Below are 20809 nucleotides of genomic sequence, written 5' to 3' on the forward strand. Positions count from 1 at the left end.
CACCCACATAGAAACACCCAGGCCATGAAAGAATGAACAAGCCTTGTCAATTCGGTAATCACAGACGACTTGAGCAAGCAGATTAAGACGCACTGAATGTCATACATCAACAGTTACCAACAAAACACCCAAAGCTGTTTTCCAGATTAATCCACAATGGAGGGTGTTTGTGAAGGTTCTATTTTTTTTTTTCGAGCTAGGCCAGAAGATTAACATATTTTAACAGTGTGGGGAACAGCAACACCTCTGGCATAATGGGTGCAAAATGTTTCCATGTACATTTTTCAAAGAGTATATGCTTACATGTCTCATTTAAACCCCTATTAGAAATGTGGGAGTGCTTAGCTGAGGTGTCTTAAGTACACACGCACCCCTTCTTTACACAAGTTACGGATAGAAAGAACATGTGTGAAAAAAGTCCCAGTTGTGTTCTTTCTTGACGTAAATGTAGACAAAGTATTTCACTGTTGGAGGAGAATAACGAGATTATAGTTTATTAAACATGTGCTGCATATGGTGCCAGCGGAAAAACTCCCCTAGTTAAATCACTGTCATTAGCGCAATAAAGATGTTTTGAAAATATGAGGCTGAGGCAGTTAGCGTTCGCGCAAAATCAAGAGGCAAAAAATCTATCGATGAAAGGCCGAGGATTTCACTCGCTACATGAAAATCAGAACAGTATAAGTGGTTTGTTTGCAAAGATGATCTCCCCCCAACATTCACACAAGTGTTACCACAGACATACAGACTTCTGATGTTAGCTGAGTGAGGTTGCTCACTTTGATGAGCTATCGGCTGACAAAGATGGAAAAGTCATTTTTGCTCATTTGAGCTGATTTTGTGTGTTAAGAGTGATTTCATCGTTGTGTATCGCTTAAAACTTTGCCTCAGGTGTGCATAAAATACACATTTGAAAATACAAAGAAGCAATGTGTACATCAACCACTGGCAGCAGTTTATAAACTGTTTTTGATTTAGCTGAAGAAAGTCCACATCATGCATCTCTAAAATAAAAACATACTGGTCAAATTAAACAAAATCTTCACTCAACTGTGGTAATACGCTGGATAGAGGATGTTTTATGCTCTGACTCTTCTCAGTGATCAATAAATCTGGCTGGATCATTTTCCTCACTGTGCTACAAACAGTCACTGTCATGGTCACGAACATTGGATTTTCCAGATGCTTCTTCTCTGCAGACAAGTTTTAGTACTTGCCCTGATACATCTTTTATGAGTTTTTTGTCATCTGTCAATATGTCCGACCTTGGTGGAATTTACTGACATGCACTGCAAGGATTTGTCCCCCTCTTGATACAGTCGCATCTATCTAGAACACAATCAGCGTCATAGGTGATGCACAATGTTAAAAAAAAAAAAAGATAATTAATCTAACTGAAATGCGTCAAACATACACACAACCATGTCTTGAAATGCTAGATGACTGAACACTTCACACAAGTTCAGTGCTGCAGTATTTGTGCTTAGTGTACTTTGTTATTTGAGTATCAGGTTCTGAAAATAAGTCCATATGGTATTGGTTACACAAGCCCTTCCTTAAAGTGTAAGGAAGTGAAAAGCCTCGAGTTCAAGAGGCTTTGAGGGTTCAAGAAAGGAAGCAATGCTGTGTTATTGAAACACAGACCAGGTATTTCAATGGAGTCCACATACCTCTTGTTTTTCTTTTTTCTCTCCATATTCATTCACCTTTAGAAGTAACTCACTTCCGCTTATGGTTTGGGGGAAACCATGAGGCTGGACTCCTCATTCTGCAGATTATCTCGCTCCGTCATTTCAACTGTGGTTTACCAGAGCACCCCACATTGCTCAGCATGAATAAAAGCATGCTTGTGGTTCACAATAGAGCTCCGCTACTCCCTGAGAAGGGGGAAGGGCTTTGCATTCCTCCACTGACCTCCTGTTTGTAGCAGATATTAAACAATAACGGCTGCCTTGCAATGTGCTCTTCCCGGATGTGGACAATTATCAAAGATGAGAGAATGCTGGAACAGGGCCTGATATATACAATACAGCACGCTTACAACAAGCTGGATCTGCTTTGTGCTTGTGTTTGGTTTGGGAGAAAGAAGATTGGCATTTCAGGAGATTAGTGCAAAACAATGCTATCGTTCAATCTGGGTGACTGTCTCTGGCGTGTGATGCTTACTAGATTCCTAAACCATTTAATCTGAGTAACTGCACATGTCTCAATTGAGTCACCTCTTCAGGGAAATTGCAGTCTGAGGCATGGAAATTTAACTGTTTTAAAGACAAATCACCTATGAATGAGTGTGTGTCTGATATCATTCTGCAGGAGGCGAAGATGTTTTGCTCCTGACCTGAAATAGTGCTGATTTGCCCCCTGGACTCTGTGATTCATGACACCACTGCCTCAGCATCCTTCAAGTCCTAAAGTGGAGCGTAAATCTTGTCTCAAAGTAGTGTTAACCCTGCTTCTTCTTTGGGTCATGAATAACACTGAGTGTAACTTCAGAGGGACTCTTGGGGGGTTGTGAGGACAAGCACGTGTGGACCTTGCCAAAGAAAGTTTGACATGGAGGAAGAGGCCCCATGATGGCAACAACTTCCGAACATCTGCATCAGCAGGAAGCAGGGCACTTGGTGGCAGCAGTCTGCCTGTTGTTGCACAGCCCCTGCAGAAATAAAGGTTAGATGTAGATAAGGCAGCAGCTTGACAAGACCACACAAAGTGTTGTATGCATGTTTTTTTTTTTTTATCTCCACCTGCTTCTCCCAGCCATGATGGCACATGAGTCATGTGCAGGTTGGAACATGATCCCTCATTGGAGCAGTAGTAACTCTGTAAAATATGGAAAACATGCTTAAGAGTTGTGCAAATGGAAAAAAAAATCAAGAAAAACAAAACAAAACAAAACAATGCATGTCCTCTTTTTCTCTCGGTGTGGCGAGACATTTAAACTCTTCTGGATTGACTAAGTAAAATCGTTCATTCCCACTCTGCTTCCAGAGTAAAGTTGGAACGGAAAGACGAAGCAAGGATTGCATCAGGAATGCTGGCAGTTGATGGTTTTCCTCCACTCTTGCGCAGACAGGGGGTGGGGTGCCCGGCTGACGGGGAGGAGAAAAGGGGGGGATTTGGGAATCATTCTTTGTCCTCACCCGCAGTACAACGCACAACTGGAGAAGGAAAGGGGCTCCGCGTCGGGAAAGATTAACTGGATGGCTTGATTGCTGAGCGAGGAGCTTTCTTTTTCATAGAGAGAAAACAAGGAAAAGGCTCTGGATAAACCCAAGAGCCGCTTGGTGAAAGAAGAGGAGTTTAAAATCACAGCTGAAGGTAAGAAAGCAGACAAACAAACCGCGCTAACGTTAACGCGGACGCGGCAGCATCCACACGTAGCTTTAGCTTCTGCTAACAATGTGCTTAGGCTGAAGTTATTTCTGGAACTTAAACTGGGATGATGTTGAACAGTTGTCTGTGCGGTGTATGGTCTTTCACGGGGTTTTAATCAATGATTTTCAGGCATCTTGGGAAAGGAAAACGTTCGCTGGCTAACTTCAGTTTACGCGCAAGCTGGAACTAGTCAGCGCTAATTAGACAACCCAGCTGGTCTAATTAGAGATTATTTGGGATCTTTGTTTGGTGTAATGTTTTAAATTTATTTTGTCTGCTGCACCACATGACTTTTAATGAACTACTTGGTTGTAAAGCACTTTTCTTTGCTGAGAAGCCTACCTTGGGTGTTTCAGTGATTGAAGAAGGCGCAGGGATCCAGTGCTTTATTTTTCCTTCTTCCTTGCTCCCTCCACCCACCCACACAACCTCAAAACCATATCACTAAAGTTAACTTTTTCCTTCTCCACCGTTCTGTACGAAAAAAAAAACCGTAAAATTTAACAAACTACATATCATTACCGCGTTTTTCCGCTAACAGAGTGGATTTGTGTTTGTGAAAACGTGTAGCGCCGTGGTGACGTCGTGTCCCGTTAAGCACGAGGAGTCATCCCTGAATCTCGTGCCAACTAAACAAGTTTTATGTTTCTCTCGTAACTATCGACAGTTATTTTTTTCTTAAGCAAGCCTTGTCCCACGCTAAATTCTGCGTGTTTAAGGTGTGTTTGAACTCAAAAGGCAAACTCAGCAACTTTTACATTCAGTTCATAGGGGTATTTGCCTCACGACAAGAAAGGTGGATTTTTCTAAATACATGGGACAGTTAAGTCACGCCTTACTGTGACTCATATTCTTATATTTTAACATTTCCTTCCGTATTTTCTCAAGGCTTCTTGGCAGGAAGGCTGTAAGATAAAGGATAATCCAGAGACTGGGATAACTGGCCTCCCAGATGTTAGGGAAGGTCCCTGTGTTGTACAGGCCTCTGAAGTGCTGCTTTACTCACCAGGCTGTTGTCTTCTGAAGTGCTACAGAGAGAGGTCCAGGCAAAACTAAGTACCAGATTAGTCGCATAAGGTGAATTAAATGCCATTTTCAGGGAAACCCAACTAAGTGATGAAACACAGAAAAATTAAAGGACCCGGAGAACAAAGAAGGGGCACTTTAACAGCCAAAGTTAAGTGACCAAACCCAAATGTACAAAATTTTAACAATTTGGGTGTCAAAAGTTTGAGAACCCCATCTTAAGTTTGAGTAATCTAAACTTCATTAGTGGTCTTTTGGTATTTGGAACTGTGTAGAAGAATCCTTGCTTGCGCTGTCTCTTGAATTTGCCAAAGTGTCTGAATTACACACTTGTGCGCTTCAAATGCTAATAAACGCTTAATTTGGCAAATATATCTGTCCCCTTAACTAAATATTAATGTTATGTGGATATTGTTAAAACAACATCCAGCAAACAGACAAGTGTATATTTATTGCTCATACAAGATGGCTTGTGATACAATCTTAATAAACCAAATGTGTCCTCTGGCTATTTTGTCACGGTGTCAGTTCCATTAAATAAATGTAAAGCAGGATGGTTCCTCACTGACACAGCAGGAAAAGAAAGCAAGTTTTTCTCTCTCTCACACGCACACAGAGAAGTGACAAAACTTGATTTTTGAGCGGGAGCTCAGTTTACCGCCATCAGATTTATATCGTCTGATTAACTGTCTGCATGCAGGGGTTTGACATACTCTGTCCTATATTTCAGTGCTGACAGTCCCCAGAGGCAAAACCCAACCAATAGCCCAGGATACAAGCAGTGGAGTGTGCTGTTGACTACTTTTACTTACACGTTTTGTGCAGCCTGACTGTCATTTGGTTAATATTTAAGGTTACGGGTCCTGAGGTGGAAAATGCAGCTAGTGTGGAAGAATTGGTGGTTGCCAACATATTTAGATTTTGCTTGTTAATTTGATTTGCTACAAAGTACGGTCTAAGACACAGGTCAGATGTCAGAGCTACCTTTTATTGCTTTTTGTCTGTGCATTTGTTACCATTGCAGTATAGATGTGTGTAAAAGTAACTGATTACTTCACATGTCAAAGAATAGTTGTTTTTAAATTGATTTAATTTCGCACCTTTGGAATAACCACAAACAAAATAATGTTAAATCGCATGATGTTTTCACCTTGTTTGTCTGCTGAGGGAGCATACCAGTTAGAAATGATTTTTGATGTATGAATTAATTTTCATATTCCATCACTTAAATTGCTGTGGGTACATTGTTTTTTTTTTCTTAATAAAAAACCCCCAACAAGATTAGTAAGCACCTTTAAACAAAATCCAGGTAATGTAGGATTTGTCATACAGTGTGTTTTGTATAGAACATAGAATTAATACACAACTCTATGATCCCCCTTCTTGCTCAAGTCAGACTGGTCAGGCAGGAATGTTGGGTGATTAAAAACATACAGCTTATTAAAAACATGTTGGTGGGAAAACTTGTCACATCCTGTATTGTACAGATGGGCTGAGAGTTCCCGATTTACCATTGGCACCTGCTCATACATGCCTAAACTGATGATAATCTGTGGGACCTGGCACAGCAAAGTTAATTATAAGAACTGTCAAATATTTCTCATTGGACACGCCTAAGATGCAAAAGCAAATCAAGAGTAGCCATCCATGAAACCTAATTTTTTGTACTGTGAGGTCCTCCAAGTAAAAGCACTCAAGTGTTAAAGTGAGGGATTGAAATGTATAAATGTATAAACTACAAACACTTCTCTGGCCCTCATGATGCCATTAAAAACCCTGGCAGTTTATAGATGTGCTAAATTACTCTGCAGAGTAGTTATGAGGTTAGTGAAGAAGGGTGTGAAACCACAGGAGTTCTTCATTACCTCTTTTGCTTAATTACTTTCCTTTTTTTTTTGCAAACTTAGACATTCAAACCATCACCACACATTTATGAATGGGATAATATAAAAATGTGCAGTAGTAGAATTATTTATCTTTTTAATAGTTGTATTAAAGTGAACAAGTTAAATTCTGGCCCTCTTGTTATTTACCTGTTGAAGTAAAGAACAATCTTTACCTAAACATGCCCTGTCATGGTTGGGCAGTAACTGTCTCAAGGGTGCCACTGTGTGGTCAGCTGATGCAGAAACACAAATCACTTGCAAATTATTTTCAACTTAAATATAAATGCCCTAAACATCACAACATATACTCACAGATTAATTCTTGCTGCTTAAAATGTCTAACATTTTCTTCTGTTCTTTGTTTTCCTCACAGGTTTGAGAGGTTCCCTCCAGATTCAGAAGCAAAATGAGCTGGAGCTTCCTCACTCGTCTCTTGGATGAGATTTCCAACCACTCCACCTTTGTGGGAAAAATCTGGCTCACCCTCCTCATTGTTTTCAGGATTGTGCTAACAGCTGTTGGAGGGGAATCCATCTACTATGATGAACAGAGTAAATTTGTGTGTAACACACAACAACCTGGATGTGAGAATGTGTGCTATGATGCTTTTGCACCACTATCGCATATCCGCTTCTGGGTGTTTCAGGTGATTATGATCACGACCCCCACCATCATGTACCTGGGTTTTGCTATGCATAAAATTGCTCGTATGGATGACGACGACTACAGGCCTAGAAGCAGGAAGAGGATGCCGATTGTAAGCAGAGGGGCTAACAGAGACTATGAGGAAGCAGAGGATAATGGAGAGGAGGACCCCATGATCCTGGAGGAGATCGAGCCTGACAAAGAAAAGGAGGTTGTGGAAAAGCCAAGCAAAAAGCATGATGGACGTCGTCGTATTAAACGTGACGGGCTGATGAAGGTGTACGTTTTTCAGCTGCTGTCACGTGCAATCTTTGAGGCCTCGTTTTTGTTCGGGCAGTACGTCCTGTATGGATTAGAAGTGGTGCCATCATATGTTTGTACACGCTCTCCCTGCCCACACACTGTGGACTGCTTTGTGTCACGTCCAACAGAGAAAACCATCTTCCTCCTCATCATGTATGGTGTCAGTGCTTTGTGTCTGCTCTTCACTGTGTTGGAGATCCTTCACCTCGGCTTCAGCGGTATTCGGGATTGCTTTTGTGCACCACGGCCCAGACCTCCAACCCCACGTCCCTCAGCTCTGGCCAGCCAGAGGTCTTCCATCTGCCGCCAGCCCTCTGCACCTCCAGGCTACCACACAGCTCTGAAGAAGGACCCATCGGGGAAGATGGGCTTTAGGGACAACCTGGGAGACTCGGGTCGTGAGTCGTTTGGTGACGAGGCTTCATCACGGGAGCTGGAGAGGCTGCGTAGACATCTCAAACTAGCCCAGCAGCATCTGGATCTGGCATATCAAAATGAGGAAAGCAGCCCATCACGCAGCAGCAGCCCAGAATCTAATGGTACTGCAGCTGAGCAGAACAGACTAAACTTTGCCCAGGAGAAGCAGAGCAGTACATGTGACAAAGGTGAAGCTTCCTGTTATATTCTATCACTGCACATTTTAATGTTTGAATCCTTTGAAATGCATTCATAACATTTATGTCTCTGTTCATAGGTCTCCGCGCATAAGTTCTCATCAGCCAAGGGGACACTATAGAGCAGAGTGGACAAAAGGGAATCAAAGTGAGTGAGTGAGTGCGTGTGTGTGTGTGGTGTGATCTCGCTTGAGGTGGATGAAGTCAACCCAAGCCGTCCAGTGTTATGATCAGCTGTGGTCGAGCAACAAATCAAGGGGAGAGGAGTCGTGACTCAACCAAGCAATACTTGAGAGCCCAGCCTGTCTGAAGATCCAAAGTGCTTACCACCTACCGTCATGCAGCAAGAACGGTGAAGGTCCACATGCTTCTCCCTCAGGGCAGCTATTCCTGTACGTTTTTTTTCACAAATATTTTTATGACAAGACTTAAAACTATTAGTCATTTCTACAAGTGTTCCTCTTTTGGAAGTTTGCAGTGAGTTCATCTCAAGTTTGCCTTAGACCAAAACTGGAAGTCTGTTTCATAGGATTTTATTGAGTTAAGCCAGTTGTAGAGCAAAAAAAACAAACAGAACAAATTGTGATGTATCTTTAAGTCTGTAGAGTGAGTGTGATGCAAACAAATGGTTTCATGGACAAGGCACCAGTCATTAAAGAAAGGTACTAGAATAGTTTTTCTATTGAAGGCTTTTTGTGGTGTACATTTTCATACAAAGGTTTCTTCTGAGTGTACAATGTTTTTTTAATAGTTTATTAAATGTTGGCACTGCACCAGTCAACATTCCCAAGCCTGGTGCCTTGATGGTAACTGGAAGACACTTGGGGTGCCTTTGTCCAAAGGAATAAACAAACCTGGGTAATGCTTGAAAAACATGTAAGTCTTGATATTGTATTGTATTTCTAAAATGTGTATTTGATACTGTTCTTTATTTTTATATTAGTTTTGACTGTTGTGCTATCGAAAAGAGGCTCTTGTTACTGTGGCTTTTTTTTGTTTTACTTTAAGATCAACTTTCACTGCTGTCCTAGCTCCCTACAGCCAGATTTAATCAGAGAACAGTTAATTCTGAAAACAGTTTGGAACAATTACAGTCCAAGTGCCACAGTTTTTATTTTCAATAATACATTTTTGTTTAATTACACACCATACTTGACAATGTTACATTCCGGTGTTCTGGTTAAGTTTCAGTGTCTCTGTGTTTTGAATAAGGGATGTTTTGTTTGTCATGTTCCATGTCTTAAAGTGCTGATTTCTAGAACTGTGTTCTCAATGGTCCAGGATCTCAAGAGTTGTAAATGATTTAATCATTTCAATGTGAATTCAATGCCTTGATTGAGCTCTCCTAAGGCGCCATCTTTTGTAATCTGAATCATACCCACAGTGCCATTAGTACCAACTCAAATATTGTCATCTCAAGTTATTTTTGAGCAATGCCTTTTTGTACTTTTTATACTTTTTGTATTGATAGTACTTTGTGGTTAGTTTTTACAATAAATTTTTTACAACAATTGCATTTCTGAATGGTTTCTGTCTGGTTTTACTTTTATCATTTAGCTGATTTGTGGGGTCAAATGTTTATCACCAATGAAGGTGAATCGATTTTTTTTGAGTTACTATTTTATGTACTGACTTAAAGAAATGGCCTGATATCATATATTAGCCATTTTTGGGTGCATACAGTCTGTAAGACTTTGTCCTCGTTCTTCTTGGAGATTTCTTGTAGAATAATTACACCATTGAACAAAAAATGACTGGATCATACATGAGGCGTGCATGGTTTATTTAGGTTAAAACTGGAAAGTAGCGATTATCCTCAGGGCAGGCCCTGAACTTGAGTAGTTCAACTACATGGCAGGCATGGGGCTCAATAGTCATAGACCTTCAGTGACCTCTAGTGGCATCAGTTGATTTTTACTGAATGTTCAGTTGGACCCTGGGAGGCCATGCAATTTTTTAAGACATTTCACATACTACAGCCAAACAATATCCTCCATAGAAGTGGAAGTTTTTTTCTCCTAGCATGGGATGAATACATAACATGCTTACCAAAATGTAAAGTATTTTAGACCACATGCGCCACCTGTGCAAGCAGCCAGACAAAACTCATAATTTCCCACTCGCAATTTATGAAGTACATCTGATCTGATATGTCCAAGTACATGTGGTGTCATTGAGCAACAGGAAAGAAGACTTCTGCAGGTTGCCGTAAAGTCCAGTGTCCTGTGTGGTGTAATATCTGTAGATTCACAGTGACTATGCAGGAAATTTGTAACACAAACATAAGGGTGGCTGAAAGTGATAAACTTTTTTTTAAATGTCTTTTTTTAAGTTTCATGTGACTACAGATAATTTAAATGAGCTTTACTTTTATTAACCCTGGAAGCAGTAGAGCAATAAAGGGAGAACTTTGAAATAAAGTTTCTCACATTGCAAGATACTTCCACAGGGGTGAGCTCTTTCCATCAAGAAAAAAACACTTATGTGAACTTTTAATGTGTTTTATTGTAAAAGAAACATTATTTAAACAGTAACATCAGTCTTGTCAAGAAATCAGTGAACAGAGAAGATATTTGTTGAATCCAACTCATAGCATAAGAAGTTTGATTTTACAGCTTTCTATGAGTATTTTTAAATGTGTAGAGCATAAAATATCATTCTCAAAAAAATGATTTATTTCTTTATTTTTTGCCAAAGAAGGTCAGACATCTACAGTTTATAGACAGCTTGGGCTGTATGTGGCATCATTTAAAAGTTAGTTTTTGTCATCTGAATATCATCTTTCAAATTGTGTTTTCTTCCCTGTTTTCGTGCTTTGAAGAAACAGAAGGTTGAACAAATAGCTCCAAATGCTGCAACTACGAGAAGTGAAAATGTAGTGACAAGTCCTGTCTCTGCATCACTGATAGAGAGCTTCATACCCAAGAAGCTAACAGTGTCACCAGGGGCGGGGGTCTTGGTTGTTGGAGTTGTTTTTGGGACACTTGGGCTAGCAGTGTCCTCAGGCTTGGTTGTTGGAGTTGTTGTTGGAGCAGTTGGGCTAGCAGTGTCCTCAGGCTTGGTTGGTAGATTTGTTGTTGGAGCAGTTGGGCTAGCAGTGTCCTCAGGCTTGGTTGATAGATTTGTTGTTGGAGCAGTTGTTGCTGTGGAAAAAAGCCATTTCATTTATTTTGATACGATTACTTATAGTGGCTCTATATTGAGTCTGACAACACTAAAGTAGCTGTATTGGGCTACAGCCAAAAGCTTATTTAGTATTAGTGTAGCATAAAGAGTTATAGGGCGGTTATGGAAGTGGTATCATCTCCAGCAGTTAAAGTCTCATAATCTTCCTGCCAGCCATATCCATAGTTATACATACCTTCAGGCTCTGGGTCCAAACACTCATGGGTGCCGTTGGGGAATCCATTGCATTTGATGATGGTGGCATAGCGGGCAACAGAAGTCTTGGCTACTCGAGTCAGATTAGGGTCAGAGTGATTAACGTAGAAAAGGCCAAATCTTTCAGAAAAGCCTGTTGCCCACTCAAGGTTGTCCATCAGGGACCACGCTGTGTATCCACGGATGTCCACATCATCTAGCAAGTATGCTGGGAAGACAAATGTAAAGAGAAGAATTAATAAGAAATTCTCTGCCTTTTTAGTTTTCAGAGCCCAGATTTTATTTCCCACTGTAAGTTAACTTAGTAAAAGTTGTTGTTTTATACCTTTAAGCACCTGGTTGATGTATTTTTCATAGTAGTAGCTCCTATGAAAATCATCTAGGTCAATGGGCCCTCTCTCTGAAATGCCATTTTCAGTAATGATAATTGGAGGATTTCCGTATTCTTCCTTGATGAAGTTTAAGATCTTCCGGAAACCAAATGGTGAGACCTTTAGCCAGGATGAACCTGAATCCAGCCAGGTACGATCAGCGATGGTTCCTGCGCCCCTGAGAAAATTCAAGGGAGTTAGTAGTTACATTTTACAACAAAGTAAGCTTAACGCAACACATTTGAGTGAAAAACATAGCTTTTGGAAAAACAATGTGAATGTATTGCTTACCTATCTGCATCATAGTGCTGAAGGTTACCGTAGGCCACAGGGAATGCGAGAACAGTGGTGTAATGGTTGAACCCAAAATAGTCATAAGTACCTTTTATCCTCTTTATCTCCTCAGGAGTAAACTCTGGCAACCTGGTGAGATTGTATTGAATTCTTTAGATTCCCCAAATAAATGTGAAGAGAATTGGTGTCAAACATATGTTTCTCTGTGTTTGTTTCTGTAATACCTAGACTTGGATAGACCAGCTGCCAAGCTTCTCTCTAGAATGATTGTCTTCATTACATCGCTGTAGTCTCCGTTAAAGACTGGATGAGCAAACCAGCCAATGTAGAACTGCACAAAGACACACAAAGGGGTTTTAGCAGCAAAAAAACAACAGATAAAGACATGTACAAGTCTCTGTCATTCCTTTTACCTCCACCACTCTTCTTGCTGCATCAATGTCCTCCTGTTTATGAGGATTTCTTGGTTCTGACCAGTCAGAGTTGATGGTGATTGAGATTATTCCTTTCTGCGAGGGCCTGTATTTTTCATTGTAGAGATGCCAGGCCTCAGCATGAGCTTTCAGGAGGTTGTGACCTACAATGTAAGGCAGTGTGCCTGGTCGGAAACTGATCCCTGAAAACAGATATGGAATATTAGATACCAGTTCTTGTTTGTTCAGTCATAATCTTTTCACTTCAAGTACACAGAACAAAGACTGATTGACATAACTACACTTCATGATGGATTTCAAAATTGTTTTGCATCTTTAATTATGACAAGCCAAAGACATCTTGTAACTTAATCTACAAATAAATAAATAAATAAAAAATCTGACAACTTGTTCACTATGGTTTTGTTGCATACCCGGAGCAGCTGCTCCATAGCCATGCCCAACATTGGCTATATTGTATGGCTCATTGATGGTGATCCAAAATTTTACTTTATGGCCAAGGCTGCGAAAGATAAAGTCAGCATAATCCTTGAATCTGAGAACAATTGTGTCATTCTCCCAGCCCCCGACATCCTGCAGAGCTTGTGGAAGGTCCCAGTGGTACAGAGTGATCTGACAGTGAGGAAAAACAGTCAAAGTCTGCATGCTTCATCAACTTTCCATTGGAAATGTGTTTTTAAAATGAAGATGAGAATTACACTTACATGTGGTTGGATGTTTGCAGCAAGAAGGCCATCCACTAGTCTGTGGTAATAGTTGAGTCCAGCCTCATTGATGTTCTTGATGGTACCATCAGGGAGCACCCTCGACCAAGATATGGAGAACCGATAATGGGTCACCTTCAGCTCCTTCAACATCGTGACATCCTCTTCTACCTTATGGTAACTGTCACAGGCTATATCCCCATTGTCATCATTAAACACTCGTAGAGGAGTGTGAGCAAACTTGTCCCAGATGCTGAGACCTTTCCCATCGGCTCTCCAGCCCCCTTCAATCTGAAAACAAAGTAGTGAGATTTGATTTGATGGAAAACAAAGATAATGTACAAATCCTGGAAACAACTTGGACTGAGGTAGCTTAATTAAACAGTTACCTGGTATGATGCTGTTGCAGTGCTCCATATGAAATCTTTGCGGAAATGTCCATGAAGTACCTTCTCATCATCTGGTTCAGGGAATCCATTGTCTTTCATGACTTGGTAATAATAATGGGCAGAATATTTAGGGGTTCTTGGTCGGTTTGGGTTGGTGAAATCCACATGGTGTAAACCAAATCCAACATTGTATCCATGAAGCCACTCAAAGGAATCCATGAGAGAGGTTGCTATGTATCCCTTCACCTTCACACCATCGAGGTCATGGGCTGTTATTAAAAAAATACACTCATTAATATATTACTAGAAATCATATTAGCCATCATTCAGTCATTGAGATGTATTGCTTGATTTGTCAGCGCACCTTTCAAAGCCTCATCAATGTAGGTCTTGTAATAAAAAACTCTGGCAGTGTCATCCCAAGTTGTCTTTGTTTCTGTAGCCACTCCATTCTCTGTGATGTAAATCTCTGGATCTCCGTACTCCTCCTTGATCCAGTTTAGAAGTCTCCTCAGGCCCCATGCTACAGCTCTCTGTTTGCTTATTGCAGTTGTAGGTGAATCACCTTCCTCTTCTTCTGTCAAGTCTTGGTCATATACATAGGATTGAGGGGACAGCCTCAATGTGGCGTGACTTGCAATCTTTGTAGTGTAGTGATTAACACAGAACATGTCAGCAGTTCCCTTGATGAGGCTCTTTTCTTCTTCAGTAAAGGAGGGGAGTCTTGTCTCTGGTAGACCTTGGAGTTCACTTTTGTTTCCGACCTGCCACTTCATTGCATCTGGATAGTCACCATTCTTGAAAATGGGGTGTGCAAACCAGCCCAGCTGGAACTGCAGAGCACGGTCGGCAGCTACCACTTCTCTGGGAACATTTACATCAACAGGTTCCACCCAGTCGGCATTTAGGGCGATGGATACAAGACCTCCTTGGGTCTTGCGGTACTTGTCATCATATGTGTGGTAGGCCTTGGCGTGTGCTTTTATTAGATTGTGGGCAACTGTGTAGGGAGCAGTTCCTGGTTTCTTAACATTTGGTGGGATCTGTCCAAGTCCATATCCTGACCATGCAATTGTTTGAGGCTGGTTGAAGGTCATCCAGAATTTGACTCTGTCACCAAATGTGGCAAAACAAAAGTCACAGAAGTCATTGCAAATGTCTATCATGGCTACATTTTCCCAACCACCAAGGGTTTGCAAAGCTTGTGGGAGGTCCCAGTGGTAAAGTGTCACCATGGGAGTGATGTTATATGCCAAGAGGCCATCGATGAGTCTGTTGTAATAGTCAACACCTTTCTGGTTCAGGGAGGAACGTCGACCATCAGGAAAGATCCTGGACCAGGACAAGGAGAATCTGTACGACTTTGTCCTGAGAGCTCGTAGCATGTAAAGGTCTTCATCGAGTCTGTTGTAGCTGTCGCAGGCAACATCTCCGTCTGGATTCCCCGGAATACTGCCAGGTTTGTGGGTGAATGTATCCCAGACACTGGGCCCTTTCCCATCAGCATTCCAGCCTCCTTCAATCTGGTAAGCTGAGGATGACACTCCCCAGTGGAAGCCATCAGGAAATGTGCCGTAGTGGTACATCTTTGTCTTGAATTTTGTTTGGTGTGAGAATTTCTCCCAGACAATCTTTGATTTGGATGGCACTTCTGAAGATGATAAACTACTTGCTTTGTGGGGGTATTGCTTAAATGCCTCTTTGCTGACATATCCACGACTAGAATTAAATCCGTTTTGTCCGATAACCTGAGCATAGAAATATGCAGACTGCTTTGGGGTTCTTGGTCTGTCATTATCATTAAAGTCCACGTAATGCAGACCAAATCTTTCACTGTAGCCTTGTCTTCCTTCAAATCCATCCATCAATGACTGCACTGTGAACCGTTGCACATCCACTCCATCTAAAGACATTGCTACAAAAGGTAAGCACATAAAAGATCACATTAAAATGTGTTTTAACTCTATGCAGAGCTGCTATTCAGTGAATTGAATTACAGACACTAACCTTTCAAGGCCTCATTGATGTAGCTCTTCATGTACTCTACTCGATGGGTGTCATTGATGGTGTCCCCCTCATACTCAGTTGGCATACCATTCCCAGTTATGTGGATAGGTACTTTGGTGTCTTGTAAGTACTCCACTGAGATGTACTTCAAGAGCCTTCTAAGTCCCCAGGGTGCAGAAAAGATCCAGTCAGACGCAGTTGAAGACCAGGAAGGGTCTACATGTGTCTTGAAGTCACCCACCCCGTGAGGACCAGGGTTACAGCCCCCATCACTATCGTTGACCAGCCGGGATGTGTAGTGGTTTAATCCAAAAAAGTCTGCTGTTCCATGTATCCTCTTGCTCTCTTCCGCTGTGAAAACTGGAAGTCTTGCAGGCTCAGACAAAGGACACTCATTTCTTTTCTGCTCAATCTGGGTCTTAAGTGTTGTAGGATAATCTCCATTCACAAATATGGGATGCGCAAACCAGCCTAGCATGAACTGGAGGTAGCGATCTGCAGCTGCTACATCTTCAGGTCTGGAAGGGTCTGTGGGTTCAGCCCAGTCGGAGTTCAACGCAATGCCTACTTTCCCTCCTTGTGTCTTCCTGTATTTGTCATTGTAGACATGCCAGGCCTCCGCATGGGACTTGAGGATGTTATGTGTGACCTGTGAAGCCAAAAACACACTTAGCTACAGAATGACAACCATTGAGTTTATGTGCTCACTACTGTAAGCATTTGCTCTTACCTGATAGGAGGCAACCACATAGTCCTTGACTCCAGGAGGATGCTCACCAGTGCCATACCCAGCATGACTCACCACCCACGGACTACTGAAAGTGTTCCAGGTCTTGACCCTGTCTCCAAACCTGGAGAAGCAGAAGTCTGCGTAGTCCTCAAAGGCTTCAACAATGGATGCATTGGTCCATCCACCATACTCCTGGAGTGCCTGGGGTAGATCCCAATGGTAGAGTGTGACAACTGGTTGGATGTCGGACTCCAGCAGAGTGTTTATCAGCTTGTCATAGTAGAGAGCCCCTTTTTCTGACTGACTGCTTCTGTGGCCTGAAGGAAAAATTCTGGCCCAAGAGATGGAGAACTGGAAGGTGTTGACATGGAGACCCCGCAGGAGGTAGACATCATAATCCACCTTGTTGTAACTGTCACAGGCTAGATCAGCTGTTTGATTTTCAAAAGCCTGATTTTCATGACCAAAACGGTCCCAAATGGTCTCCCCCTTTCCACCCTCCATCCAGCCACCTTCAACCTTAAAGGACTCACTGGAGGTGGCCCACTGGAAGCCATCAGGGAAAGATTCATTAAGGAAAAGATCTCGTTCAGTTGTGGTCTCGCTCTCAAACTTGTTCCATACAGTCTGATATCTGTTGGTGATTCCACCGCCGTCTGAAGCACTTTGACTGCTGGTGAAAAGAAAGGCCCATAAAGCTACATAAGTATAAAAGAAACAAACGTTCTCATTCCATTTAAAGTTGTCTGATTCCAGAAAGTAAAGTGTTACCTGTTTGGAACATCCAGTGGGTCCAGCTCACCTAACATTTCCATCATGTCACATCCAATAATTTGCATGTCATTGTTTGTCAAGGCTGTAATGAAAAAGAGAAGTAACTAACAGCCATATGATTTACATTTACATTTATCCAACTATGTTGAAAGTAAACAATGCTTGCATGCTAGAAAGGCAATGCTTATGTTAATTAGCTATAAATTTAAAGAGCAGAAGGAACAAATGAATTTTTAGCCTGTAATTAGTTTGTTAATAAAACAAGGAAAGAAAAAGGAGCTGTTTTTTTTTTAAAAATGCAATACCATCATACAGATAATGCTTTAAAACTTTACTTTCTACATCTTACAGTTTCTTCTTGGAAAACTTGACTTTATAATGGATACTAAATCAATCAAGTTGTTCTACATACATTAAGGTTTCATGTTGTACTGCAACAAGGCCATGTTTTCTCAGTTAAACATTACAGCCATATCAGTGCCCTGATAACACTCCTAATATAACTCCCATTATCCTCTCATGAGTAAAAGTTTATGACATTGCAATTAACAACAGGTTAGCCCGAATGCCCTGTCATAAACTGTTTGATTACTGAAAAACAGGCATGTACAACCCCAATTAAAAAAAAAAGTTGGGACATGAGGTAAAGTGTACTTAAGAACAGGAACCAATCATTTTAAAATCTCATAAACCTTGAGATAACAAGAGTTGTGATGTCTTGTACCTTGTATGAAATTGCCAAGGAGCTGGAATTTATCATAGGAACAACCTTCAACAGTTATCTTGAGTATCAGGATGGGCAGATTTCCACTGGATATCTACAACAAAACATGCACGGTACAGAGGTGAAATAGAAACATAAGATGTGTATTGAAAGTAAGAAAAACACTGTTATACATCAGCTGTACCTGTAATCTTCTGAGCTCCTCCGCAAAGTTTGATGCAGAGGCACAGTTGTATTCAAGGTGTACTGACAAGAAATCGATCTGTTCAAAATAAAAGACAACACAGCACATGATCACACTCATGTCTAATACTATAAACACATATATATGTATATATATATGTGTGTATATATATATATATATATATATATATATATATATATATATATATATATATATATATATATATATATATATATATATATATAGATTCTTTAAATTCTACATTGATTTTCCATTCAACCATTACACCAAAGGTTGACACGTATTAGAAACACTGGCCATATGATATTTAATCTAGCCTCTTGCCTCTTAAATAAAAAAAAATCCCCCAACATGCTTTTTTTGGGTATGTACCAACGGTTTCCTAAAGTGTCCACAAAGTGTGTGAGAATGCATATCAACATGGAAAGGAATAGTCACTATCAATCTTAAGGATTGTAAAAAGGGAAATCAGAAAAGAAGATGTAAAATTTTGAAATGCTGACAATTTACTTTGGATCATGCTGAACCATTTGATATTAGATAACACCAAGCCCGTTCTAATACAATAAAATATCATGGATGGACACTTTGAACCTCAATTGGAGCTCTTTTGTCTAACCCATTTTTAAGCAACAGACAAGATAATGTTTTTTACACAGTTGCAGTGTTTGGTCGTCCAAAGAGAATATTAAAAACATGTTGAAAACACTGGAGGGTAAGTCAAGCATGAACGAAGATTGTACTAAATATTGGGAAACTACAAGATTTTTGTGTTCAGAGTCAGCACTTAAGTAAACAAATGATGAAGCTTACTGTAGTTAAATCTTTGATCTGGGATACACTTGAAATACCAGCTCCTCTCAACCCAAGTGACAGACGTCTCCCTGCAAAATAGAAAGAATTAAAGACATAGTTCAGTGTTTTAGAAGAAGGGTTATAAGAGCTACCTGTGTTACCCACATGGGATGCCTGTATCCTCTTTTCCACTTTGTTTAGAAACTGGCAGAGAACTGACAAAAAAGCAAGGCAATCAACCATACAGGGTCAACTGTAGCAATTAATTCAGTTAATAGTGAGAAAGTTGGACCAAACCCCATAATCTGTAAGCTTTTTGTTTCTATCAGTAAGCCTTTTGGTTTTTGCACTACTCCTTTATTTCTACTGTGAAAAATGTCTAATAGGCACATGCTGTGCAGTGAAATCTTATTTTTTTTATTTATCTCTTTGATTGTTTATTAGCAAAGTGAGGAAAGGCAATCTACACTGTGCCATAAATCAATGGGTGGATGATTATTTTATGATGCTGTCAGAAATTATGTAAATCTTTCCTCATAACTTTACTTAAGACAAACTTAAGTTTATCTTACCTACTCCAGGGAACATTTGATGGTAGAGCTGGTAAACCTTCTTGTTGAGTTGAAAAATATTTTCCAGAAGATTTGATGCACCTTCCTGCTGTCCGTCAACATTCACATCGCTGAGAGTCACCCATGTGTGTGCCAGAGCTCCAAACTTCCTAAAGGCAAACTCTGCGTACTGCTGAAACATCTCCACCAGCTGCTGGCTCTCCCAGCCTCCATACCTGGATCTTAGAGTTTCCGGCACCGTGGATCCATGAAGGATGACAACAGGCTCCAGTCCCACCTCCAGCAGCTGTTTAAGCAAAGTCTGATAACAGGCGACCACAGGCTGCTTCGGCTGGCTGGACAGGCCTGTGGGTAGGAGCTGCGTCCATGACAGCGGCACTTTGAAGTGAGTCACCCCTCTGCTCTGGAGGTACTCAAAGTACTCTTTAGAGATTGGAGGGATAGGAGAGCTGCAGACAAAGTTGTCTGTCACTACTTCATCTGGATTTCTCAGAGGGCCTCCGATGAGCATGAAGTCCTCATGTTCATTAAACCCTGTGCTCCGGCATCTGACCAAACAGAAAAACCCTAACCACAACAGGTACTTCATTGTGGCTGGAAAAGGATGGACTGGTGTCATCCTCTAAAAGTCAAGCTCTTTGAAGCAATTCTGTTTTCCTCATATTGTATCGTTACATAATTGAGATGATTATCATATCAGAGCAGTGTGAGGTGAATTGTTTTATTGCAGCTTGGTGATAAGGGTCTGCAAGACTCTGGACTCACAGGTCAAGTGATATTATCCTTATTCCCTTGTCACGTTTATATGTATGAATATGTGGATACAACTAAATTACATAATATTAGATTTTACACATTTTCTTTATGTCAGGGTCAATTATGAACCCACAATAGAGCAGCTTTTTCACCAAAGCAAGGCAGAAATTTATGAAACACAGTCAAATCATTTCAGAAAGTTATAGACACTTGAACAAACTAAAGGCGAATACCTGGGATCATTTCAAAGAAAGGTTCATTGACCCATGAGATCCTTATCAATTATGATGGCATCAGTCATCTACTATTATCAAGGCCCAACCCTAGGTAATTGTGATCAACATCTTGAGGTACAAAAACATGGGTAAAGAAATGACCTTATCCATGGAAACTGATTGCCCTCAGGATGGCCAAGGAAAACTAGCAATGTGCTAAATTATATTATTAAAGTGGCTGATCATATTGCCCGCCTTTGCTAGTTTACTCACATACAAAATGACTTAAGTTGGTAACATTATGTGTATTTATCTTCAAAGGGCTTCAAACTAGATAGTTTGTTCTTAAGATCAAACAAATTAAAATAAATTTTAAATCTTCAAAGGAGGTGTGAAGCATTTTCCTTCCCAGAGAGATCTGTGCTCCTACACTACCTCAGACTAAGATGTAGTTTAATATATCTGCAGTTGACAACATGTTTGTCAAATGAACTGATAGCCGAGAGACATTACTGTTTACATGCATCAATTACATTAATGGTTATACAGACTGTGGATATATCACTGTGTAACTAACTCAGAAGGAAACACTGTAAACATCAAACTGGA

At 40.7% G+C, this 20809-nt stretch overlaps 2 protein-coding genes across 2 annotated transcripts; one reads left to right on the plus strand and one right to left on the minus strand.

Moving 5' to 3' along the window:
- The first annotated feature begins 3113 nt into the window (after nucleotides 1-3113).
- gjc4b (gap junction protein gamma 4b) lies at nucleotides 3114-9365 on the plus strand. Its single transcript, XM_074695393.1, has 3 exons — nucleotides 3114-3318; nucleotides 6661-7840; nucleotides 7930-9365. The coding sequence occupies exons 2-3, from the start codon at nucleotides 6694-6696 to the stop codon at nucleotides 7941-7943; spliced, it is 1161 nt and encodes a 386-aa protein (XP_074551494.1). The 5' UTR covers nucleotides 3114-3318; nucleotides 6661-6693; the 3' UTR covers nucleotides 7944-9365.
- On the minus strand, nucleotides 8877-19740 carry LOC141808650 (lactase/phlorizin hydrolase-like). The gene is made up of 19 exons (XM_074695324.1): nucleotides 19230-19740; nucleotides 18676-18746; nucleotides 17842-17919; nucleotides 17658-17751; nucleotides 16931-17015; nucleotides 16160-16793; nucleotides 15430-16078; nucleotides 13787-15337; nucleotides 13423-13691; nucleotides 13034-13324; nucleotides 12743-12941; nucleotides 12309-12511; nucleotides 12120-12226; nucleotides 11893-12024; nucleotides 11556-11779; nucleotides 11211-11438; nucleotides 11129-11153; nucleotides 10687-10802; nucleotides 8877-8884 (listed from the first exon to the last, which is right to left on the minus strand). The coding sequence occupies exons 1-19, from the start codon at nucleotides 19738-19740 to the stop codon at nucleotides 8877-8879; spliced, it is 5475 nt and encodes a 1824-aa protein (XP_074551425.1).
- Between the last annotated feature and the right edge of the window lie 1069 nt (nucleotides 19741-20809).

The sequence above is a fragment of the Halichoeres trimaculatus genome, unplaced genomic scaffold (assembly GCF_033239565.1).
Source record: "Halichoeres trimaculatus isolate MK-OKI-2021-1 unplaced genomic scaffold, fHalTri1.1 fHalTri1_scaffold_19, whole genome shotgun sequence".
Taxonomy (NCBI): domain Eukaryota; kingdom Metazoa; phylum Chordata; class Actinopteri; order Labriformes; family Labridae; genus Halichoeres; species Halichoeres trimaculatus.